The sequence below is a fragment of the Typopeltis vanoorti genome, chromosome 5 (genome assembly GCF_054136105.1).
Source record: "Typopeltis vanoorti isolate ZY-2024b chromosome 5, IOZ_Tvanoo_1.0, whole genome shotgun sequence".
Taxonomy (NCBI): domain Eukaryota; kingdom Metazoa; phylum Arthropoda; class Arachnida; order Uropygi; family Thelyphonidae; genus Typopeltis; species Typopeltis vanoorti.
The window spans coordinates 66,225,560-66,248,414 of record NC_143553.1 but is presented as its reverse complement, the minus strand read 5'-3'; the positions used below and the strand labels follow the sequence as shown (position 1 = coordinate 66,248,414).

The 22,855-nt window shown below is 36.3% G+C and overlaps 1 protein-coding gene across 1 annotated transcript in view; it reads right to left on the bottom strand.

The window, feature by feature from the left end:
* 5PtaseI (inositol polyphosphate-5-phosphatase A) overlaps nucleotides 1-22,855 on the bottom strand; it is a 458,282-nt gene that overhangs the window by 51,679 nt on the left and 383,748 nt on the right. The window contains exon 14 of the mRNA XM_090393013.1: nucleotides 19,619-19,693. Within this exon, the coding sequence (XP_090249139.1) occupies nucleotides 19,619-19,693 (75 nt within the window). The remainder of the gene's footprint in view (nucleotides 1-19,618; nucleotides 19,694-22,855) is intronic.

Genomic DNA, 22,855 nt, shown 5'->3' with positions numbered 1-22,855 from the left:
ATTGCACAAGGGTAGTTAAAGATTAATGTATCCAACTATCGACTAATCAGTATCTTAGGAGTGATGGTGAAGATTTTAGAAAATTTGATTAGAGTTTGCATTCAGCAATGGATTGACAGAGAACCTCTGTCAACTCTTTACTGAAGTATGGGTTGACAGCAGGGAAGGTCATGTTTCAACAACTTGCTTACATTTTATAATAATGTTACCACTGAGATAAGACAAGAGAAATGGATACACCATGATACTTTTGGATTTTGCTAAGGTTTCTGGCAGAATACAGGATGGAAGACCGTTGCATAAATTGGAGAATATGGGATTGAATTATAAAATATTAGCGTAAATAAGAGGATGGTTGACTAACAGATATCAAAAAGTGGTATATGGGATATGTGAGTCCACAAGCTTTAAGGTAAGTAGTAGTATACCACAAGGATCAGTCCTTGGTCCACTGTTATCCAATCTGTACATTAATGACAGTGGGAAGGATTTGACAGGTGATATATTTGCATCATCGTCGGCTATTTGCTGATGATGATGATGCAAAGATAGGATAATCAGGGAATGCTGCTGATATGCAGCACTTGTAGAATGATTTTAATAGGCTGGAATTGTGGGAATGGAAAAATGGATGTCAGTTCAGTATCAGTAAATGTAAAGTCATGCACTTTGGCATGATTAGATATCCAATATCATATTATATTGGTAGAATTATGATAGAAGAAACTGATCAGGCTAGGGATCTTGTAGTGTCAGTAGATAGGAAGTTGAAATTCAGAGGTCATTTAGCATAATACAGCTCAAAAGATAATTGCAATGTTGAAACAAACTTTAACATATAAATATAAGGATGTCATTTTGCCTCTTTACAAGGCCTTTATAAGATCTCATTTGGATTCTTGTGTGCATGTCTGGTCTTCTGGTATTCATTGTGATTCTGATACAGTGGAAAGAGTGCAAAGCAGAGTGTTAAAAATGATATCAGGATTGTGGAATACTGATTACGAAGACAGTTTGGGAATTTGTAGACTGCAGACACTAGCAACCAGGAGAAAGATGGCTGATATGATTGAGACTTAAAAACATCTGAAAGGGTAATACAGGATTTCAGTTAATGGAATTTTTATTTTATGGAGGGTGGGGAAAGGACAAGAGGATATCATTGGAAGCTGAGAATTAATGCTGCTAAAAAGGGGACGAGATCTAGATTTTTCTCTCATAGAGTTGTGTGTGATTGGAATGGACTGCCATTAGATGTTGTGTGTGTGCAAGCGGTGTGAATGAATTCAAGAACAAATATGATAGCTGTTGCATTTAGTATGTGGCTACCCTGACTCTCTGGAGGTCTCTCTTAATAATAATAATACCTTTTTTTTTTAAATAATGGTCTTGAACATGTAAAAAAAAACTAGAATTTATTAAATATCCCTATATATTTCACTCAATATATCATGAGTATCATTCAGGGAGAAAGCAGAAAAATTGACTACAATTTAAATAATGAACACAGGAACAGGTCATACAGCATGTGCTTACTTCTGTGCGTCTTGGTCGTAGCTGTATGAGTAGGAGGAAACACTGTTCAAGTTCCAGATAAACAGGTATAGTTATGTAATTTAAAATTATAAATAATTAATAGCAATTACTTCTCAAAACTTAGAGATAGGCATACAGTCTGATTAAGATTAGGATGGTGGCTAGGGCTTTACATGATTCAAGAAAGAGATGATCAAATTTAAACATATTGTAGTGCAACATCTTTGCTTGATTACAGTGAACTCTGTTTTTAATATTGATAGCATAAGAAGCAAGACCTGAATCTTCTAATTCCAGAAATGTTTGTGATGTTCTTGGATTCTAATCTCAGCAGAACAGCCAGTCTGTCCAAAGTAGCAAAGATGGTGATTTTATGGGGTATTTATCAAACACTCTGTTTGATAAGTACCATGCAAGTATAGAGGTGATAATTTATCCTCAACAGGTGGCAAGAAAGAAGATAATTTCCAGTCTGGTTTGAAGGTGGTAAACTGATTATATTTACAAAAAGAGTCCTTGCTGTTAGTTCAAAAGTCCTTTTATGGTAGGGTAGGGTATGCAAATCCTTTTAACATAAGATTGCAGTCTGGTGATAATTATCAATGGTTTTCTGTATTACGGTTTCATTATATCCATATAGAGCGAGTTTTGTTTTATTTCTTCTAAAAGAAGTGGGAAAGATGAACAAACTGTGCATGCTCAGTGCATGAGGATTTTGTGCACCACTTTTTGTGAATAATGATGATGTGGAGTTGCATGGATATAGCTGCCTGTAAATGGAAAATTCAGTACTGCCAGCAGAGACACAATGGATATCTAGAAAGGGAAGACTGTTGTTAGATTCACACTAAATAGTGAACTTAATGCGACTGTATAAGGAGTTAATTTTGTGCCAAAACTGACGTAGTTCTTTTTCAGATTGAGACCAGATTGCAATTTTGGATATCAACAAAATGTAGCCAAATATAAGGTAGAGGTGAAATGGTGTTAGAAATTCAGTCCTCTAAGTACTGCATAAAGTAATCATCTAAAGCGAGGTGATAGAAGTCAAAAGTATTTTTGATATAACAGGTGATTTTGCCAGTGGAGTTTTGTAGAAGACATGAAACATATTTTGTCAAACAATAAGTAGGAGATCCTATGAAATCAACTAATGGATAACCAGATTTGTGCATGTGAGGAAGGCTATAAATGTGTCGGGAATGAGCAAGATGAATCGAAATTTTTCAATAGTATTAGCATTTAAGTAGTATGTTAGATCTAATAATTGTTTAATTTGTTTAGCTAGCTTTTGATTTCTGCTGATTACACTCTAAGAAGATCTATCTTGTAGTAAAACATTAACTTTGCAATTATAGTCAGTGGTATCCATCAAAACAGTTGCATTTCCTTTGTTTGCTTTTGGTATAGCAATCTTAGTATTTCAGCATAAAAATTGGAGAGCTTGACATTCAGGTAATGAAATATTTAGAGGAGGAGGTTTAGCTTTATACAAAATCTATGCAATCTCAAACTGTATACTTTGATATCTTCATCTGTGTGTAAGTCCCTGATGCCTTATTAGACTAGAGTGAGTTTTGTTTTATTTCTTCTAAAAGAAGTCGGCAAGATGAACAAACTGTGCAATGTAGGTGTAGAAAAGGATGCAGTTGATGTTTTCAATGTTTCTGCCTATTTTCATTGTTATTGCTGACTTTCATACCAAATTTATTACAACAGTTATTCAATTTAGTCAGGGAATCTTGCAGACTTGGATTTATTCAGAAGTATAACAACATCTGTATAAAGTAAAAAGCTGAAGTTAACATCCCCAATTTTGATATCGGGTTTAATACCACTTTCCTTCATAATGTGATCCATATAAATGATGAATAACAGTGGAGATAATGTACATCTTTTTCTCGCACCTGATTTAACATCAAACCATCTTCCCGTACCTCCACAATTCTAACTGCTAACTTAGAACTCAAATAGACTAAGAATTGCTTGATACAATATCTCATTCACACCTATAACTGAGGTGCTTTGAAGAGCTTTCCTCTTGCCACCTTGTCATATGCCTTTTCCAGATGAACAAAACTTAAAATACAAATCCATGTTATATTCGCAAATTTGTCTTAAAGTGAAAATCTGATCCCTCTATTTGGCCTGAATCCTGAATTTGTTCTTCTCCAACTTCTCTTCCACAATTTTCCTTAGTTATTTCTAAGGTACATCCTGTGTCCAAAAAGAAACTGAACTTTTCGAAAATAGAAGAAACTAGTGGCACCACCTGTTGTATCTTTTTGTTGTCGAAAGCGACAACCTTCATTAGTGTTGTCAACTGTTTATGACATTTGTTTCATTAGAAGCCGAGTTATAGTGCCAAGAGTGACACTGTGTTTTGACAAACGGTAGGAAAATGAATTTCAAACAGAGAGCTGCGATTGACTTTTGTGTCAAACTTGGTAAAAGTTTTACTGAAATGCATCAAATGCTTCAAAAAGCATACGGTGATGAATGCTTATCCCGTACTCAAGTTCACGAGTTGTTTAAGCAATTTCAAAGCGGTCGTGAGATGCTTGAGGACGACGAAAAGCCAGGCCATCCAAAAAACTGGACTGAGTGAAGTTAACATCCAAAAAGTGCGTGATTTCACCAAAGAAACCCAAAATCATCGGTGAAATTGATTGAAGATGAATTGGGGATTCCAAAATCAACTGTGCACAACATTTTGAAATTTTGAGAGTTTGGGCCTTCGTAAATTGAATTCACGATTTGTTCTCCACAAGTTGACCAACAACCAAAAAATGTATCGAATCCAACACTGCAAGGACCTCATTAAAACCGCTTGTAAGGACTCAAACTTCCTTGAAACGATCGTTACTGGTGACAAAACGTGGTGTTTTGAGTGTGAGCACGAAACAAAGTGCCAGAGTGCTGAGTGGAGACCACCAGAAGAGGGGCATCTGAAAAAAAGTCGCTTGGAGAAGTCAAAAGTAAAGACAAACCATACTCAATAGATTCCTTAATAGTCAGCATTGTCCTACAGTAATAGAAACAGGCACATCAATTCCAGTCATCAGTGGAACACCAATCGTTAGATGGAACCTTCATAGGTCCAACTGGAATGTATTTCAGAAACAAATCGAGCAAACTATTAGAGCAATTCCACCCACTCCTAATTGCTATCCTAGATTTGTTAAACTAATTAAAACTGCAGCCAAAGCCTCTATTCCTAGAGGCTACAGAAAACAATATATTCCATGCTGGAGTAGAGAAACAGAGGAACTTTTAACCAAATATGAGGAAACAGAAGACCCAAATGTTGCTAAGGAGCTCATAGCAACCCTGGATAAAAACAGAAAGGAAAGATGGATCTCAACCATCCATGAACTCGATTTCATCATACCTAGCCAGAAAAGCTGGTCACTTCTAAGAAAATTAGGTGGAGCAGAACCAACATCACACAAAACAACAGAGATAACGCCTGATCAAATGGCTAATCATTTATTGAAAACATCTAAGATACATCCCAGCTCTATCAGGAAAATTGCTGTACAATCTTCCATCAGACAAATCCTGAAGACAGGACCCGAGCTTCCTGAACTTGTACACCCAGTATCTCAGGAAGAGGTACAGGCAGCCTTAAAACTTACCAAGAATGGCAAGGCTGAAAGAGTGGATGGTATCCTCCCTGAGTTTTTAAAACATCTCGGTCAACATGGCCAAACATGGCTGGCTGCCCTTTTCTCAGAAATTATAATGACTGGTAAATTACCAAATCTGTGGCAGGAAGCCAAAATAATTGCAGTGCCCAAACCAGGGAAAAATCCAAATGATGTGAAAAATCTACGACTTATCTCCTTGCTTTGCTCCACCATCTTTAAGCTCTTTGAAAGAATTCTCCTTAAAAGAATTTCACCACTCATCGAAAGAGCACTCCCAATTGAACAAGCTGGCTTCAGGACGGGAAGTTGCTGTGACCAGGTCCTGTCCCTGACAACACAGAGTGAAGCAGGCTTTCAGAAGAAACTTAAATCTGGAGCCACTTTCATTGACCTAGCATCAGCTTATGACACAGTCTGGATCAGGCAGCCTCCTCCTCAAGCTAGGAAATATTATAAGGTGCAAAAAAACTTTCCAGCTTTTTAAATCCATTCTCTCCAATAGAAAGATCTGGGTCCATATTGGCAGAAAAAAGAGCAGGCCCAGATTCCTTCACAATGGTCTCCCTCAGGGCTCTGTGTTATCCCCTTTACTTTTTTTTAACATCTACGTGTACGACTTACCACACACACCAGCTCAAGCAAGTATATGTATGCTGATGACCAAGTGATCCTACATCAATCTACCTCGGAATCAACCTTGAACACAGACCTGAACATCCTGGAAGAGTACTTCAAGCAATGGTACTTGAAGATTGTGTCCACAGTATTTCACATGAACAATGCAGAGGTGAATCGACACCTCAACCTTTCTTTCTGTGGAAAAATGGTAGAGCACAAGCCCCACCCGAAATATCTTGGAGTGAGCCTGGAACAGAAGCCTAACCTATAAAAGACACATCACCAACCTGTCCAACAAAATTAAAACGAGAAACAATATCATTTCAAGGCTCACTGGAACAACCTGGGGTTGTGGTGCAGAAGTCCTAAGGTCGTCTGAATTAGCCCTCGCATTCTCTGCAGCAGAATATTGTACCCCTGTCTGAGAAAGAAGTGCTCATACTAATATTATAGAACTCAGCTAAACTCTAACATGCGCACAATTAGTGGGACAGTGAGAAGCACCCCTCTCTTCTCGCTGCCTATCCTATCTAACATACGGAGAAGACAACCCTCGTTTAAAGAATTTAATAAAGCAATGAGCAACCCACTCCTGTCCCTGCACCAGACTCTTATAAATCCACCTGGTCTTCGCCTAAAATCTAGAAGGCCTCTCTGGGCCATGGACGAACTCTTTTCAGCTACCCTGCCATCAACACCTGACATGCGGAGAGAATACTGCTCCAACAATCTCCCAACAAACAGCTTCCTGGTAGAAGATCCCTGTGCTCTGCAGCCTGGTTTTGCTTTTCCTAGGAAGATTTGGTCATCAATCAACAGGATCAGAACTAACCAGGGCAGATGTGGCTGCCTACTACATAAATGGGGGCTGTGTGACCACCCTTATTGTGATTGTTCTCCCGTTGATCAGACGATTACTCATATTGTGAATGATTGCCCAAGGCACCAATTTCATGGTGGTGGCCTACAGGACATCCACAAGGTGACGGATGAGGCCTTGGTTTGGTTTTCCAGTCTGGACATTGACCTGTAGTTGGCGGCGGTAGTTATGGAGGAAATAGACGATTCAAGGTCCCGTTCACCACGAAGATGTTATTCTCATAGCTGCTCTCATAGTCCTCGTCAAAGTATCAGCAGAACTCCTCCTCCTCGTGCTAGAAGATGATGATGCAAAGTGAAATGGGTTTTTCTCTAATGGATCAAGTTTTCACAATAGTCACAACTGCTCTTTAATAAAACCTTGGATACAGCTACATTTGTGTTGTGATACGTTGAGAGAACATGCAGTCTTGTCATATTTGGTGCAGTAGGATGATAATTTTCCCTGACTTGATTATAACACATTACTTTTGCTTTTTTTTTTTTTTTTTTTAAAAAAAGGAAGACTTGGAATGCAGTTCGTGCCTTTTATGTAACGACTTTTACGTGTTAAGATTTTCATCATGTTTCTGGAGATTATAATTGTACATTTCACTTGTCAGTTTCACAAAGTCATATGCGTAAATAAGACAATGCTGATTTGTTTCTACGATTTCAAGAGCATTATCCACAAAGAATTCATTCTGCCTGGGCAAACGGTCAATGGTGAGTTTTATCTCAAGTTTTGAAGCGATTGATAGTGAGAATTCGTCGCGTATGGCATGAATATCGTGATGACCGACCGTTCGTCAAAACACACTGTCACTCTTGGCACTATAACTCGGCTTCTAATGAAACAAATGTCATAAACAGTTGACACAACACTAATGAAGTTGCTGCTTTCGACAACAAAAAAATACAACAGGTGGCACCACTAGTTTCTTCTATTTTCGAAAAGTTCAGTTTCTTTTTGGACAGAGGGTGTATAGTTGCATAAATCCTACCAGGAACCTCAACAGGGAAATACCTCTGTAATTCTCACATTTAGTTTTATTCTGCCTTTCATTATTTCAGATTAGCTGGCTTTCCATATTTCAGGTTTCTGATGGCTTTTTCTACTTCAAGCATTGATATGCATTCCTGACTGCATGCATATTGAGTGTTTTCTACCACAATGCTGTCAATGCTTGTTTCACTTAGCAATCTTTCAAAGTAATTTGTACAGCTCCACTAATATATACTGTACTGGTGGAGCTGTTTTTCATGAAGTGGATGAAATTTGGGATCTTGGTGTGATGGTAGATAGTCGAGTAAATTTCCAAGGGCACACTGTAGCAAAGACTGCACATCATATTACTGCTATGATAAAAAGTACATTGACATGTAGGGATAAGGAGGTGGTGGTTGTGCCTTTTAAGGTATTGACCTGACCACACGTGGACTATAGTGCTCAGATTTGATCTCCTGGTTTTCATTGTGTTGTGGATATAAGTTGCATAAATAAGATAATGCTAATTTGTTTCTACGATTCCAAGGGCATTATCCACAAAGAATTCATTCTGCCTGGCCAAATGGTCAATAGTGAGTCAATGGAGAGATTTTAATTGTGTTGTGGAAACACTAGAGAGGTCCAAAGATGAATCATCAAAGTGATATTAGGACTCTTGCCTGTACACCCCTTGTGGGTACATGGCAGGAATTTGATGATGATGGAGTGTTGGTTATGAAGAGTGTTTGAGGAATGTGGATTGCAGAGTTTAGTGGATAGGAGGAAAAGAGGAGATATGATAGAGACTTTCAAGTTAGTTGAGGATTTTACTAGATTAATACAGAAGGAATTATCAAAAGAATGGATGTTATGATGGAAAGAACGAGAGGCTTCCCTAAAAGTTGTATAAAGATGTGGTGAAGAAGGGTGTGAAAAGTAGACATTTTATGTGCAGTTATTGGTGAGTGGAATGCATTGCTGGAATGTGTTGTGAATGCAGGGAGTGTAAAGAACTTCAAAGTTTATTACTATAGACATGTTGATGGTTGAGTAGGCCTGTCACAATGAGTCTGGTGACTCCATGGAGGTTACAGAAATAATAATAATAATTACTCCAGACATCTAGATTATCTTTATCTTCAGATTACTTGTCACCTTTATCATCTCTAATTTCTTTCATAGTACTCTTTCCTCCATTTCTAATCTTTCTCAATAACCTCCAGAATATTTTGCCACTTTCTTGCTATTTATTTTCTGTGTTCTTACCAAAGTCTTCCCATGACTTTTGTTTAGCAAATTTTACATAGTGCTTTGTTTTTACATTTATCTCTATATTCTCTAAGAGCACAGGCTGACTTACTTGCCATGACCTTTTGACATGCTTTCTTCTTTTCCTTCATTCATCTTTACTTCTTGAATCCAACACTGAGTTCTGATTTTTCTATCCTTGGAGAAAACCTCACTATGTGCCTTTTGACTGAATCAATCAATCAATGTTTTCATCAGGGTTTCTCACTGAATCTTCAAGGTTAGGTTCTTGTTTTAAAATTCTTTCATTTTTCTTGAATAATGTTTGTACATTTTGGTCTACAGCTAACATCTGAAAACTGCTCAACTTTGATTTGTTTTAAAACTTTCTTAAACATTCTTCTTCTTATTATTATCCCAGGACCCAATGGAGTCAAAGACCCGTGGGAAGGTCCTTTGGTCATACACACAGCTCATCATACCATGCCTTAAACACACTTAAATTCTCTGAAGACCACTCTCAGGCAAGGCATTCCAATCATTCACAACTCTGCACAAAAAAAACCTGCTTCTCACTCCCCTAATCACACCCTCCTTATACAGCTTCCAGGGATGTCCTCTGGTTCTCCCCTGATCTCCCACCATTTGCTGTAAAACCTCTCCAACAATGATGCTATAACAACTCCTTACTAACTTGTAGGTCTATCAGATCACCACTCTTTCTCCTATCCACTAAACTCTGTAAATTGCATCTTCTCAACCTTTCCTCATATTCGATATTCCAGAAAGATCAGAAACTACCTTAGTAAGTCATCTCTGGACCCTTTCCAACATCTCTTCATCCTTTTGAAAACCAGGTGACCAAATCTGTGCACAAAAGTCTGTGTGGTCTAATCAAAGCCTTCTTCTTTTCAATACAAAATTCAATTTTATCCTGCTCAAAACTAAATGGTGATCACTTCCAATTTCAAATCTTCTGTCGTGAGCCAGTGAGAAAACATCACTATCAACAATAACACAGTCAATGAGACATTTTTATTTCTTGCATCTTCTCTCCATATAAATTTGTGCACAATTTTATTGGAACAGGTGTTAGTAATAACTAGACCATGTACTGAACAGAATCCAACAGATACTTCCCATTATTATTAGCTTTGCTTTTTTCTCCAAATTTTTCCACATTTCTATATGTATGGTAATTCATTTCCTACTTTGCTGTTTAGATCACCAACAAGGCTCAACATTTCCTTTTTATATTGTGATTGTGTCGGCTGCCTTCTCTAATGCCTCAAAAAATTTCTTCACTTCTTCCTTAGTAGAACCTGCTGTGGGACCATATGCACAAATAAGTTTCACTGCCCAGTTCCCCATTCTGATATTCTGCCCATATCACTCTACTTGTTACAGCCTGGCATTCAAGATCATCCTCATATTTAGTGTTGAATACTATAGCTACTCCTTTCCCCTAATTGTCATTGCCTAAATATAACATTTTGCAGTTGTCACTTTAAAAGATCTCACCTGTTTTTGTCTTCTTTGTCATCATCATCATCATCAAATTCCTGCCATGTACCCTCAAGGGGTGTACAGGATATGATAGTACTACATGAAAAAAATTACATCATTATTAATTTCCTATCTACAATTTTCCTCCAAATCAGTCTGTTACTTGTCAAGACTCCAATATTATCAGATCTTATATTTCTATCATCTAAGGCACTTTGTACCGTATCAATCCACCTATATCTTGGTCTTCCTCTGGGTTGTTTTGCTGCCAACCTGGCAGAGAACACTTGCTTTGCTAATCTTTCCTTGCCCATTCTATTTAAGTGATCATACCACCTTAGATTAGCTCTGCTAATGCATTCCTGGATGCTGACAATGTCAAGTTCTTTCCTAATAGCCTCATTTTTAATATGATATTGCCATTGATGCCATCTGTTCACGCCTCTAATCTTTCTCAGGACCCTCATATGTGCGGTCTCTAGTCTTTGGTCAAGTGTTTTACTTCTGACCCAGCTCTCAGATCCACAAGTTAAAACTGGTTTGAACACTGTCTTGTATACAGCTAATTTAGTGTTCCGACTAATTTCTCTCTTATTCCACCTGAATTTATTCAATTGACTTCCCACCATACCAGCTTTGCTGATTCTGTTGTCTATTTCTATATTTAATTTACCATCTTCAGTAAAAATCATGCCTAAATAGCTGAAATGTTTTACTTGTTCCACAGGTTCTCCATTCACAACACAGTTGACATTTTCAATGATTCTGCATATTTTCATTGTCTTTGTCTTTTTATTGCTGACCTTCCTATTATGACCTATATGACCATATCTATTACAACAGCTATTCAATTTAGTCAGAGAATCTTGCAGACTTGTAGCGGATTTATTTAGAAGTATAACATCATCCGCATAAAGCAAAGAGCTGACATTAACATCTCCAATTTTGATATCATGTTTAATATCACTTTCCTTCATAATGTGATCCATATAGATAATGAATAACAGAGGGGATAATGTACATCCTTGTCTCACACCAGATTTAACATTAAACCATCTTCCTGTACTTCCTTCAATTCTAACTGCTGACTTACAACTCAAATAAAGACTAAGTATTGCTTGATATAATGCCCCATTGACACCATATAACTGCAGCGTATCGAATAGCTTCTCTCTTGGCACCTTGTCATATGCCTTTTCCAAATCGACAAAACTTAAATACAGATCTTTGTTATATTCCCATGCTTTCTTGACTATTTGTCGTAAAGTGAAGATCTGATCCTGACAGCCTCTATTTGGTCTGAATCCAGCTTGTTCTTCACCAAGCTTTTCTTCCACAATTCTTCTCAAGTGTTTCTCAAGTATACTTGCATAGATCTTGCCAGGAACACTCAGTAGGGAAATACCTCTGTAATTCTCACATGCAGTTTTATTTCCCTTTTTTATATACGGGTAACATGAGAGCTCTACTCCAATGATCGGGAATTCGTCCCTCTGTCCAGGCTTTCTGAACTATGCAGTGCAGCCACTGTAAGACTCTTATACCACCATACTTTAGCATTTGTGGTCGAATATCATCTACTCCTGCTGCCTTTCCACATTTCAAGCCTTTGATGGCTTTTTCTACTTCAAGTATGGATATGTATTCCTGACTGCATGCCTGGTCAGTGTTTTTTATCACTGTGCTGTCATCACTGCTTGTTTCATTTAGCAGTTTTTCAAAGTAATTACTCCATACTTCAAGGATATCTTTTTCTACCGTTTTCATGTCACCTTTATCATCTCTAACTCCTTTTACAGCACTCTTTGCTCCATTCCTAAGCTTCTTCAACAACCTCCAGAATATTTTGCTGCCTTCTTGATATTTATTTTCTATATTCTTGCCAAAGTCCTCCCATGACTTTTGTTTAGTTAGTTTTACACACTGTTTAGCTTTCTTACATTTGTCTCTGTATTCTCTAAGAACACAAGCTGACTTATTTGCCAGGAACTTTTGATATGCTTTCTTCTTTTCCTTCACTGCCTCTTTAACTTCCTGTGTCCACCAGGGAGTTCTGATTTTTTTTATCCTTGCACACAACCTCACCACATGCCTCTCTGGCAGAATCAATCAATGTTTTCTTCAGAGTTTGCCACTGAATCTCCAAGGTTTGATTCCTGTTCTCAAACTCTTTCATTTTCTTTTCAATAATCTTTCTGTATTTTAGTCTACAGTTCACATCTGAGAGCTGCTCAACTTTTATTCGCTTTAAAACTTTCTTACGTGTTATTCTTTTCAATATGAAATTCAATTTTATCCTGCTCAAGAATAAATAGTGATCACTTCCAATTTCAAATCCTCTGTACACTCTGGTGTCCTGCATCAGGGAGAAAACATCACTATCAATAATAACATAGTCAATGAGACTTTTCTTATTCCTAGCCTCTTCTCTCCATGTGAATTTGTGCACATAACCAGTCCATGTCCTGAGCAGAAATCCAACAGATATTTGCCATTATTATTAGCTTTGCTCTTTTCTCCAAATTTTCCCAAAATATTTTTGTATGTCTCACAATCATTTCCTACTCTGCTATTTAGATTCCCAACAAGGACCAACTTTTCCTTTTTCATTGTGCGAGTTGCTTTTTCTAAAGCCTCAAAAAATTCCTCCACTTCTACCTTCTGTGGGATCATAGGCACAAATAAGTCTCATTGTCCAGTTTCCCATTCTCATATTTGCCCACATTACTCTACTTGAGACTGACTGCCATTCAAGAAGATTAGCCTCGTATTTTGTGTTGAATACTATGGCTACTCCTTGTTTTCGTTGATTGTCATTGCCTGAATATAACATTTTGTATTTATTGCTCAGAATGATCTCACCAGTTTTGGTCTTTTTTGTTTCAGTTACCCCTATTATGTCGATCTGGTACTTATCTAATTCCTCAGCTAGCTCCATTTCTTTGCCATTCAGGCTTCTGACGTTGATAGTACCGATTTTTAACTCTGGTGATGTTGAGTTGATAGTACCGATGTTTAACTCTGGTGATGTTGAGTTGGGGTTTGTTTTCAGATTTGTTCCAGTAGCTGACTTTTCGCTGTTTGCCCTGGTTCCCTGGCGAAAACAACGGGGGCCTTGTTTAACCGGGCGACGCCCCAGTCGGCATGAAATTTTGTCATGTTGTACCATCATTTTTTATATTGGTTTAACCAATAAGAATACATTTTGGTCGGCTAAATCCCAAATTGCCAGCCCATCCTCGTCCGTTCAGTATCCAAGTAGATACCCAACAGGGTGCACCACGAGAAGGTGAGGATTGGACATTAGGTCAGAAGCCCTGGTCGGTTCTCCGCATTCCTTTAAAGGCTATGTGGAAGTCTCCTCTCAGTTATACAGCTTTAATCCTTAAGCACCCTCTTTGTTTCTGTCTTCTTTGTTTCAGTCACATTTATTATGTCGATCTGGTACTTATCCAAGACTTCTGAGTTCCATTTCTTTCCATTGATGCTTCTTATGTTGATGATAGCAATCTTGAACTATTGATGTTGAGGATATGTTCCAGTAACTTACTTCTTGCTAATGATATTACATTTGATACTGAATATGATGCTGCTGCTGCTGAAATCAACATGAAATAACATGAAGATATAGAACCAATAAATAAGTAAATAAAAGCAAGAATGAAACATAAATAAATGAAAAAGATCTGAGCTGTGGAGGTATATTTGTTTAGAGTGTGTACTGTCTAGACAGAACAGTCACTTGAACTTGGAACCCGTGCAAATAGTGATAAGTTTTTGCAGCTATGTGGATAAGTGAATTAATTTGCTACCTGCATTTTTAGAGGTTATAGGTAGATGAAAAATAAATGCAACATTAATATGAGAAATATTACATTAGTGCACACATTGAATCTAAGACTGGAAACATGTGCACAAAATGTTTTTCATGTGCACATGGGAAGACAAAAATTAGCAGGAATATTGGTGCTAGTCATTTTGAAGAAATAATCATCGGATAATAGAGAATTTGACAACTTGCTCTGAACTTATCACATGGTTAATGAGAAAAAGGTGTTAAGTGAGGCAGGGTTGCTTTGAGAGTACCCAGAAATAATATATTTTATTTAATTGCCAAGAAGGTGAGATTATATAGGGTACTTTTGTGTTTATAGTGTAGTCAGTTCTTAGCAGCACGATATGCTTCACCCAGTCAAAACTAGTTAATTTTCAGAAAGCTCGTTTGAACATTACTGGCATTTCAATATGAAACACAGTCATTTCAGAAATATATAATAGATTCACAGATTGATTATATTGAATGCAGAATAGATTAATAGTACTGGGTCACCTATTATGCATAACAATATTTGTAATACTGTTATGCATAATAGGTTAGGTGATCAGATTTTGGCTTGTGATATTTTCATGCAGTAAAAACTTCTAATTTTACATGACAGATCCTTAGTAACATCTGATTTTAAAAATGCCACAACCCTAAACATACATAATTTTTTTTTTCATACTTGCAATATATAACACAGTGCCTCATAAGTTTAAAGCACCACTGTTCCGATAACTTCTACTTTTACATGATGATTATTGTATATAGTTGATTGGTTTCTACCTGTTGAAGTGTATCAATACTGCATGCATTTAATTTGCAACTAAATATCAGTAGTTTTTAACATTAGTCATTTTTTTTTCATCAGGATGTGATATGCAAAGAGATTACTTTGGCGGTATTATGAAACATAAGATATTTTAGAAAGGAAGTAAGTCTATATCTTAGTCTAAATAAAAAGCTACTAGTAAAAACTTGAAATTTTTCATGGTTGAAATCAACATGTTTCAATGCCTTATTGCCTGATGTCATATAAAAAGGGCAAAACATTTTAGCAGGAAGGAAAAATGCTGAATGTTATGCCAAATCTTATTACTTGATGATACAGCAAGAAAAAAAATAGTAAAAAATCAGTTGAATGAGAAAGTATTAAATGATAGATTTTCAGTCAGAGTAAGTTCAAATTTTTTTGATTTTCTAAATGGTCAAAACTGAAATTGTGGATAATTATGGTTTACTGACTAATTATTTTGTCATTTTCCTCACATATTTATAATCTTTTTCTTCTCATTCTTTAGAAGCTATATATATATATATCAGAATACATCACATAGGATTTTTTATTTTGTATAGGGTTCCCTCCTTCCTCCTCCATCCATTAGGATGGGTTGAGACCTAATGAGGAATTAAGTATATTTTGATTGTAGATCCATGTGTGTGTTTATATGGATCTACAGTCATAAAATATAATTAGAGATCCGTGTGTGTGTGTTCACAGGGCCTGTTCTGAGGTTTGCCTGTTCTGAGGGATGAAAAACTCGAGTTTCCAGATGGAAAAAACCCTCTATCTCCATATGAGACTGGCTAACTCATCTTTAGTGGAAAGAGACCAGATAAAGGTTCTTCACATCATGGACGGGAAATGAATCCAGGTCTTTCTGACCAAAACAGTTCATCTATACCTACTGAGCTATGGAGGCTCTGGATAGGATACTGATGTAATGTCACAGGAAGACATTACCATAAATGAGGATTAAACCATTTTCAGGTTTAGAATTCTCCAACTGAAGAGAAGTGAGCTGATATCTATAAGCAATAAAGAGTGAAAACACCAGCTTTCTATTAGAAACTAAACGCATCACATGAAACTAAAGAATTTTGTTTACCATTTTGTAGTGATTAACTCTCTTCATACTTCTCTTGAGAGATAACAGTGTAGTGGGAAAGGTTGTCAGCGTGTTGCCGAGGTATGACAACGATGAGTTGAGATGGAGAAGCAGAAGTGTGAATGGTGGGCTAGTAGATCTGTGCGAGGAGAAGGGAGCACAGTTTGTGGATGTATGACGTACTTGAGGGAAGAATAAATGATAGAGATGTGATAGATTGAATTTGAATGGCTATGGAGTGAGTGAACTGGAGAAACTATTGCTAAATGGAAGTGCAGTGTGTGATGTAAGCAAGAGATCAGAAGTAAGATATGAAGTGAAAGATCAGGAATAGAGGACAAACAGGGAAACGGGAGAGTGCTTCCCAGGCACTCTCATAGCATAGGGAAATGGATGTTGTAAATAGTAGTGAATGCATGTATGGATATGATCAGCACAGAAATGGAATGATTGGGATGTGAGTGGGATAGTTGAGACTGAACGGATATATGTGGTAAGCAGTAATAAAGGTGATTAGGCATGGGCAGGTGTGGTGGGGAAATCACAACCAACAAGTGGCTTGGGTAGGACTGGTTATAGACCTAAAAATGAACTCCTGTGTTTATTTACAAATGCTATAAATATCAGAAATAATGATGATGAAACGGTTTCACTGATTGAGTTTATTCACCACAAAATCATTAGAATATGTGAAACATGGTTGCATGAATATATCCTAATGGGAATTCAAATGGATGGATACAGAATTTTTTGCGATGATAGTAGGGGAATTATATCCACATAAGGTAGACAAGAAAGTCCACATAAGGTAGTGGCAATGGTTATGAGGCAGTGTGGTGTAAAGTGGAGGTTGACAGGAAGACATATTTAGTTGGATATTGCTATAGACCAGAGAATGTGGAGGGTGGTATCGAAGATATGCATAAACAACTGGGTTTGTGAACAAAGGAAGGGTAATTATTGTGGGCGATTTTAATTATGACAGCATAGACTGGAATGAGGAATAAGAACAATAAATTTCTTGAGAGATAACTATCTCAGACAGTATGTAAAGGAGGGCATGCAAGGATTGAGAGTTTTAGATCTGATCATTTCATCAGAGAATGAAACAGTAAGTGGGGTTTCACACTTTCCTGCAGTTGTTGAGAGCGATCATGAAGTAACCACCTGGGGTTGTGGCTAGCTATATGTAGACTTCTATGAGGAGAGGATATATGTGGAAGTACAAGGCTGGTGATTGTAACATGCTTAGAAGACAGCTTGGAGATATAGCATGAATGAGGAGTTGACTTAGAGGACGTTTGGAAAATTACAAAGAAATACATAACAGCATCAATGTGTGAATATATTCCGAAGGTCAAACTGAATAAGGTAGGCGTAAAATGGATGAATGAAGGGCTTAAGCATGAAATCTGGAAGGAGATGGCACTTTGGAGGCAGGACAAAATGAATAACAGTAATACTCAGTTACATGAAGAGTATAAAGAACAAGCCAGGAAAGTGACTCAGTTAGTAAAGACAACCAAAAGCGCAGTATGACCAGAAATTGACAAATCAGGCAAAGAAAAACCTTAGAGAGTGTTTTTAAACAGGTAGCAAGTAGAAGGTCAAATAATTATGGTAAGATGATGTTAATGGATGAAAATGGTAGAAAGGTAACTGCTGCAGAACATATTGTTGAGGTATTCAGTGATCAATTTATATGGCTGTTTCATCCTCATCAGGAGAAATCATAAGAAACTTAAGTGTAAAGGACATACGAGAGAATGGCAAAATTGTGAGAGGCATTTGAGGAATATCTGGAGTTCTGGTGAAGGGAGTAGAGAGATTGGTGAGAAGTAGGATATAGGAATGGATTGATAACAGCAGTGTTCTCTGTAGTTATCAGCAAGAATTTGTTAAAGGGGATCATGTTTTACTGACTTACTTAGGTGACAAATGTCTTGAAGAAGGGAGATGCATATACAGTGGTATATATACTTCGATTTTGAAAAAAAGGTTTTGATAGATAGACTGCCACATGATAAATAAATGCCCTGTTAAATAAACTGAAACAGATATGATTGGATAAGAGACTAGTGAGTTACATTGGTGACTGGCTATCAGATAGATATCAGAAAGTTGTATATGGGGGGTGCAGTATCCCAATAGAGAAAAGTCACATGGGTCTGTATTGGGGGCCATTGTTGTTCAATTGAACAACAAATTTATATACAGAGATAGGTTTAACTGATGATATGCAGCTGTTTGCAGATGATGCAAAATTGGGGAAAGCAATGGAGAGTCAAGCAGATGTCATGGCTTTACAGGAGAACTATAATAGATTGCATGAATGGGCAGGTAAATGGAACTGTCAGTTTAATGTTGCAAATTGTAAGGTTTTGAAATTTGGTAAGCAACAATGAGATGCAAAGTATACACTTGATGGAGAATCTTTCAAGAAGGTAGAGGAGATGAGAAGTGTGGGAGTGGTGGTGGACAAGGACCTGAAATTCAAGGGACACATTGCATAAGTTGTGTAGATGTCACATCAGATAATGGCAATGATGCAGAGGACCTTAACATGCAGAAATAAGGAGGTCATGATGCTATGTATAAGGCCTTGATCAGGCCTCATGGATTATTGCGCACAGATACGTTAGAAAGGGTTTAGAGAAGATTCACAAAGGTGGTCAATGGTCTTTGGAATGTGGAGTACGAGGACAGTTTGAGAGAATGTAAATTACAAAGCCTCATTGAATAGGAGGAGGAGAGGGATATGATTGAGACATATAAGTTAGTCATTGGTTTTTATCAGGTTGACAAGGACAAGATTTTTCATAGAATGGGAAGGGGGGGGGGAACAAGAGGTCATTCTTGGAAACTATAGAAGGACGGTGAGAGCAGAGGAGTAGGTACTTTAGATGGAGAGTGGAATGCATTGCCTCAGTGTGTTGTGAATGTAGACGCATTGAATCAGTTTAAAGCACAGGTGGATGCGTTTTGTGTGTGACAGTGTGTACCTCCCACAATGAGTTTCTGACTCCATGGAGGTCAGATGTTAATAATAATAATTAGTACTCTTAGTAGCTTTTTCATATTCATTGTCAAAGTGTGTTGTTATGAAAAAGCTACTAATTGTACTCTTATTTTGTTTGCTTGTGAGAAAGCTATCATGCCAAAGATTCACTATTTTTTTTTTTTTTATTGAAACAACCAAGTGAAAGTTTCAGTGATTATATTTTAATTTACAATAATGTGAAATAACACTCGTTAGCACAACCAATGTTTTCCTCAATTGCATGCAGTATTACTTCAAGTCAATATTCTTTAAATCTTCAAACAAACAAATCAACATCTCAAAAAATATTGGATAAATGATAATGTATGTGGTAGAAGGGTGGGGAGGGAAAACAAGTTTACCAAAATAGTTATCTTATAAGATTTTTAGACTAAGTTTTACTTCTAGTTTCTAAATAGAATATTTTAAAAATAGTGCATAATGAAAAAATCATAACATATTCACCTTGTGGTCTCCCATGGCAGCATCACTTCCAATTAACTGGTATATGATTGGGGGAGGATTACAGCTATCAGAATTCTATATATAAAAAAAAAAAAAAAAAAAAAAGAGTGGATGGGTAGAGGATTTCATTAATCATAATAAATCCATTAAATATTCCATGCAGTAGTTAATCTTTACTGAATATAGGAGTGTGCACACGCACACACATGCGCACGCGCACACACACACAGAAAGTGAGAGAGAGAGCATGTGCAAACATCTTTTGGCTTTATAGCCTTAGTTGTGTTGTTTTGGCGATAATAACATGCAAGCAGACCAGCATTCGGTATGTGTGTTGTGTGTGTGTGTGTGTGTGTGTGTGTGTGTGTGCACATACAAAGAAATCTTACAACATGACTTATATATGAAGCTCTCTGTCTGCATTTTATCCATTTCTGTGAAGTGTAAAAAATATTAAACTCAAAACAAAGCAGTAACTATTAGCTGGTTATATATATTTATCATATTTGAACTCAAAGTAGCTTTTTAAAACTAAGCAGTTACTAATATTCTGTGGTGAATGTTAGGATTTTCTTCAATTTTTCATATAACGCCTATTTCAGACAATGAACCAAAAAACATTTTATAGTGATACAGCTGCTTGTGTATTCTGACCTAAGGCTGAAACCAAACATTAATTAATTACAATTTTTATATATTAAAAAAAGTTAAAAAGACATACCTGGATACGTATCTTCTGAAAGAAGGGATGATACAGTATTTGGCTATGCATGTTACTGAGCCAGAGAATAGGAGGGGGGAAAAATGTGCATATAGAAATATATACCCAATAATTGAAATATATTGGATGTATATTTCTATTTTATTGGATGGAATGAAACAAGATAATGAATCCAATATACTGTCAATTTTAAAGTTAAGAATTAAAAATTTTAAGAACTAAAAAGTTAAAGAACAAAAAGGAACAAAGAAACTTGTAATACATACAAAGCCAGCAGCATGAAGGTGGTGTGCTGGACATTTTGTGGACGTTCATCAAACTTTAGATAGGGAAAAACCAACCATGAGCTCATTCAGCACATAGTTCAAGATTTTTTTTTGTTGTTGTTCTGTGGTGATTTCCTATGTAAATTTTCTTGCAAAAATTAACCAACAGTGACAGTATGATTCTGTGTGTTCGTGTTTCTTATGTATATACAAAAAAAATATGGGAAATAAAAGTGGGCAGATTGCTTCATATGCAAGTAAGCATTTCTCTTTGTGTTGTTTGTGTGTGTGTCTGCACACTTGAATAAGTGCAAACCTAGCAACAACATATGGATGGATGCAAATGCAGTGTTAAAAGTACAATAGTAATATTTTTTTATGATAATTTTAAATAATTTTAAATGACTGGTTTAAACTTTTTTAGAATTCCTTGTTAAATTAAAAAAAAAACAATGAAGGACCATTTTCTTAAAGTTTTAATTATAGATGGATCATTCACTTGTTAATTGTTAAAATACAAATATAATGATGTAAATATTTGCTCATATGTGTGTGGACAAATAAATACCCATTTTGTTGGTATTTGTTGGTATTTAACAAAGATGATTTAGCATTATACTGAACTGTTTTTGATATGGCATGCTCATTCATTCCTGCTTTCACATGAAACAGGTAAAATAAAATATAGTCCATAAAAATGAAATGATCAAGAAAAGGGCAATACCAGGTTGATCACTAACATAGTATGAACACGTATTAGAACACTGATTATTACTCATTTTGTTTCATGGAAGGTGTCTAGGAATAATAATTAACTTTTATTAAAAGTTAATTAAAAGATCAGCATTTACCATTGGACTAGCTTCATTCTTTTATAAGACACAGTTTGATGACATGAAAGCCATGTTATCCGACACTAACAACACTCGAAGTTCCAAGATGAGCTCTTTAATGTAGGGTCTCTCAAACTTTGTGGATAATTCAGATTTAATGTTTTCAACACTTTAGTGCAAAAAAGAATTCAAAAAAAGCAAACACTTCATATCAAAGTATTTACTAATCTGGCTAGAAAGATAAAAAAAAGCCTCAAATGCCTCCAGAAAAAAATCATAATTAATTGTCTTCAGACATCTAGGGATAATGCATGTTAATAATTTAAGGCATTATCCCTAGATGTCTGTTTCTTCCTTGAAATAAAAACATGGGCAACAATCAGCATTTAAGTATTCTAATCATTAATGATATTATATGGAAAGTTATAAGTATGAAAAGCACATCAGTTTGTTAAGTGTAAAATCAGATTCATAAGACTTCTCAATAAATTAGACTGAGACTGATCTTCTTCAAACAATGCTGTAACCAAGGTATTATTCCCACTTGTGTTCAAATTAAATCAAGTCTCCTCAAGCTCTAAGCATTTACCATAGGACCAGCTTCACTCTTTTAAGAGAGCAGATCAATAACGACACAATATGTTAACCATATATTAGTCTCAATTGATGTCTACAGTAGAGCAAGGCATCTATAACTTCCTTTCCCAAACTTCCAATAATATCTAGCTACACAGTCAACTCCTTAAAAAAATGCAAACCCTACAGGAGGGGGGGAAAAAAATCTCATCCTGAATTCAACATACTTGAGAAGCTATGTCAGAACAAGAATAACATTATCACTAAAAATTAAGTGTGACACCACAGTGATCTTCAATCATTCTGAATTTGATTAACGTCAATCCTGTTCAGAGACCAATCTATTGTTGCATAGCACTGTATTATATTGCTAAATTACTGATTCTATCCATAAACAAACATTCCTAACATTACTAGTTTTTGAACAGATTTAAAAATTGAGATGTAAGTGAAAGAATACATTATAACTAATTAATAATGGTAACTTATATTAATTCAAATCCTTTTTATTTGGATTGGGTCTGAAGAATCTCCTTACTCATCCCATGGGATGAGTAAGAAGAAACAGTTCAAGGAAGGTATAGAGAAGTCACATCTAATAAGATGTGACTTCTCTATACCTAACATAATATCTCATCCAAGAATGAGATATTATGTTTGTATGCGAATGCCAGAATACTTCTGGCATTTGTACACAAAGGAATTGTATATGTACAAATTCGTACACAAGGGAAATGAAATGGTTGCATTGATTGAATTCGTTCACCCAAAAATTGTTAGAATAAGTGAGACATGGTTGGATGAGGATGATACCCTGACAGGAACAGAGATGGAAGAGTAT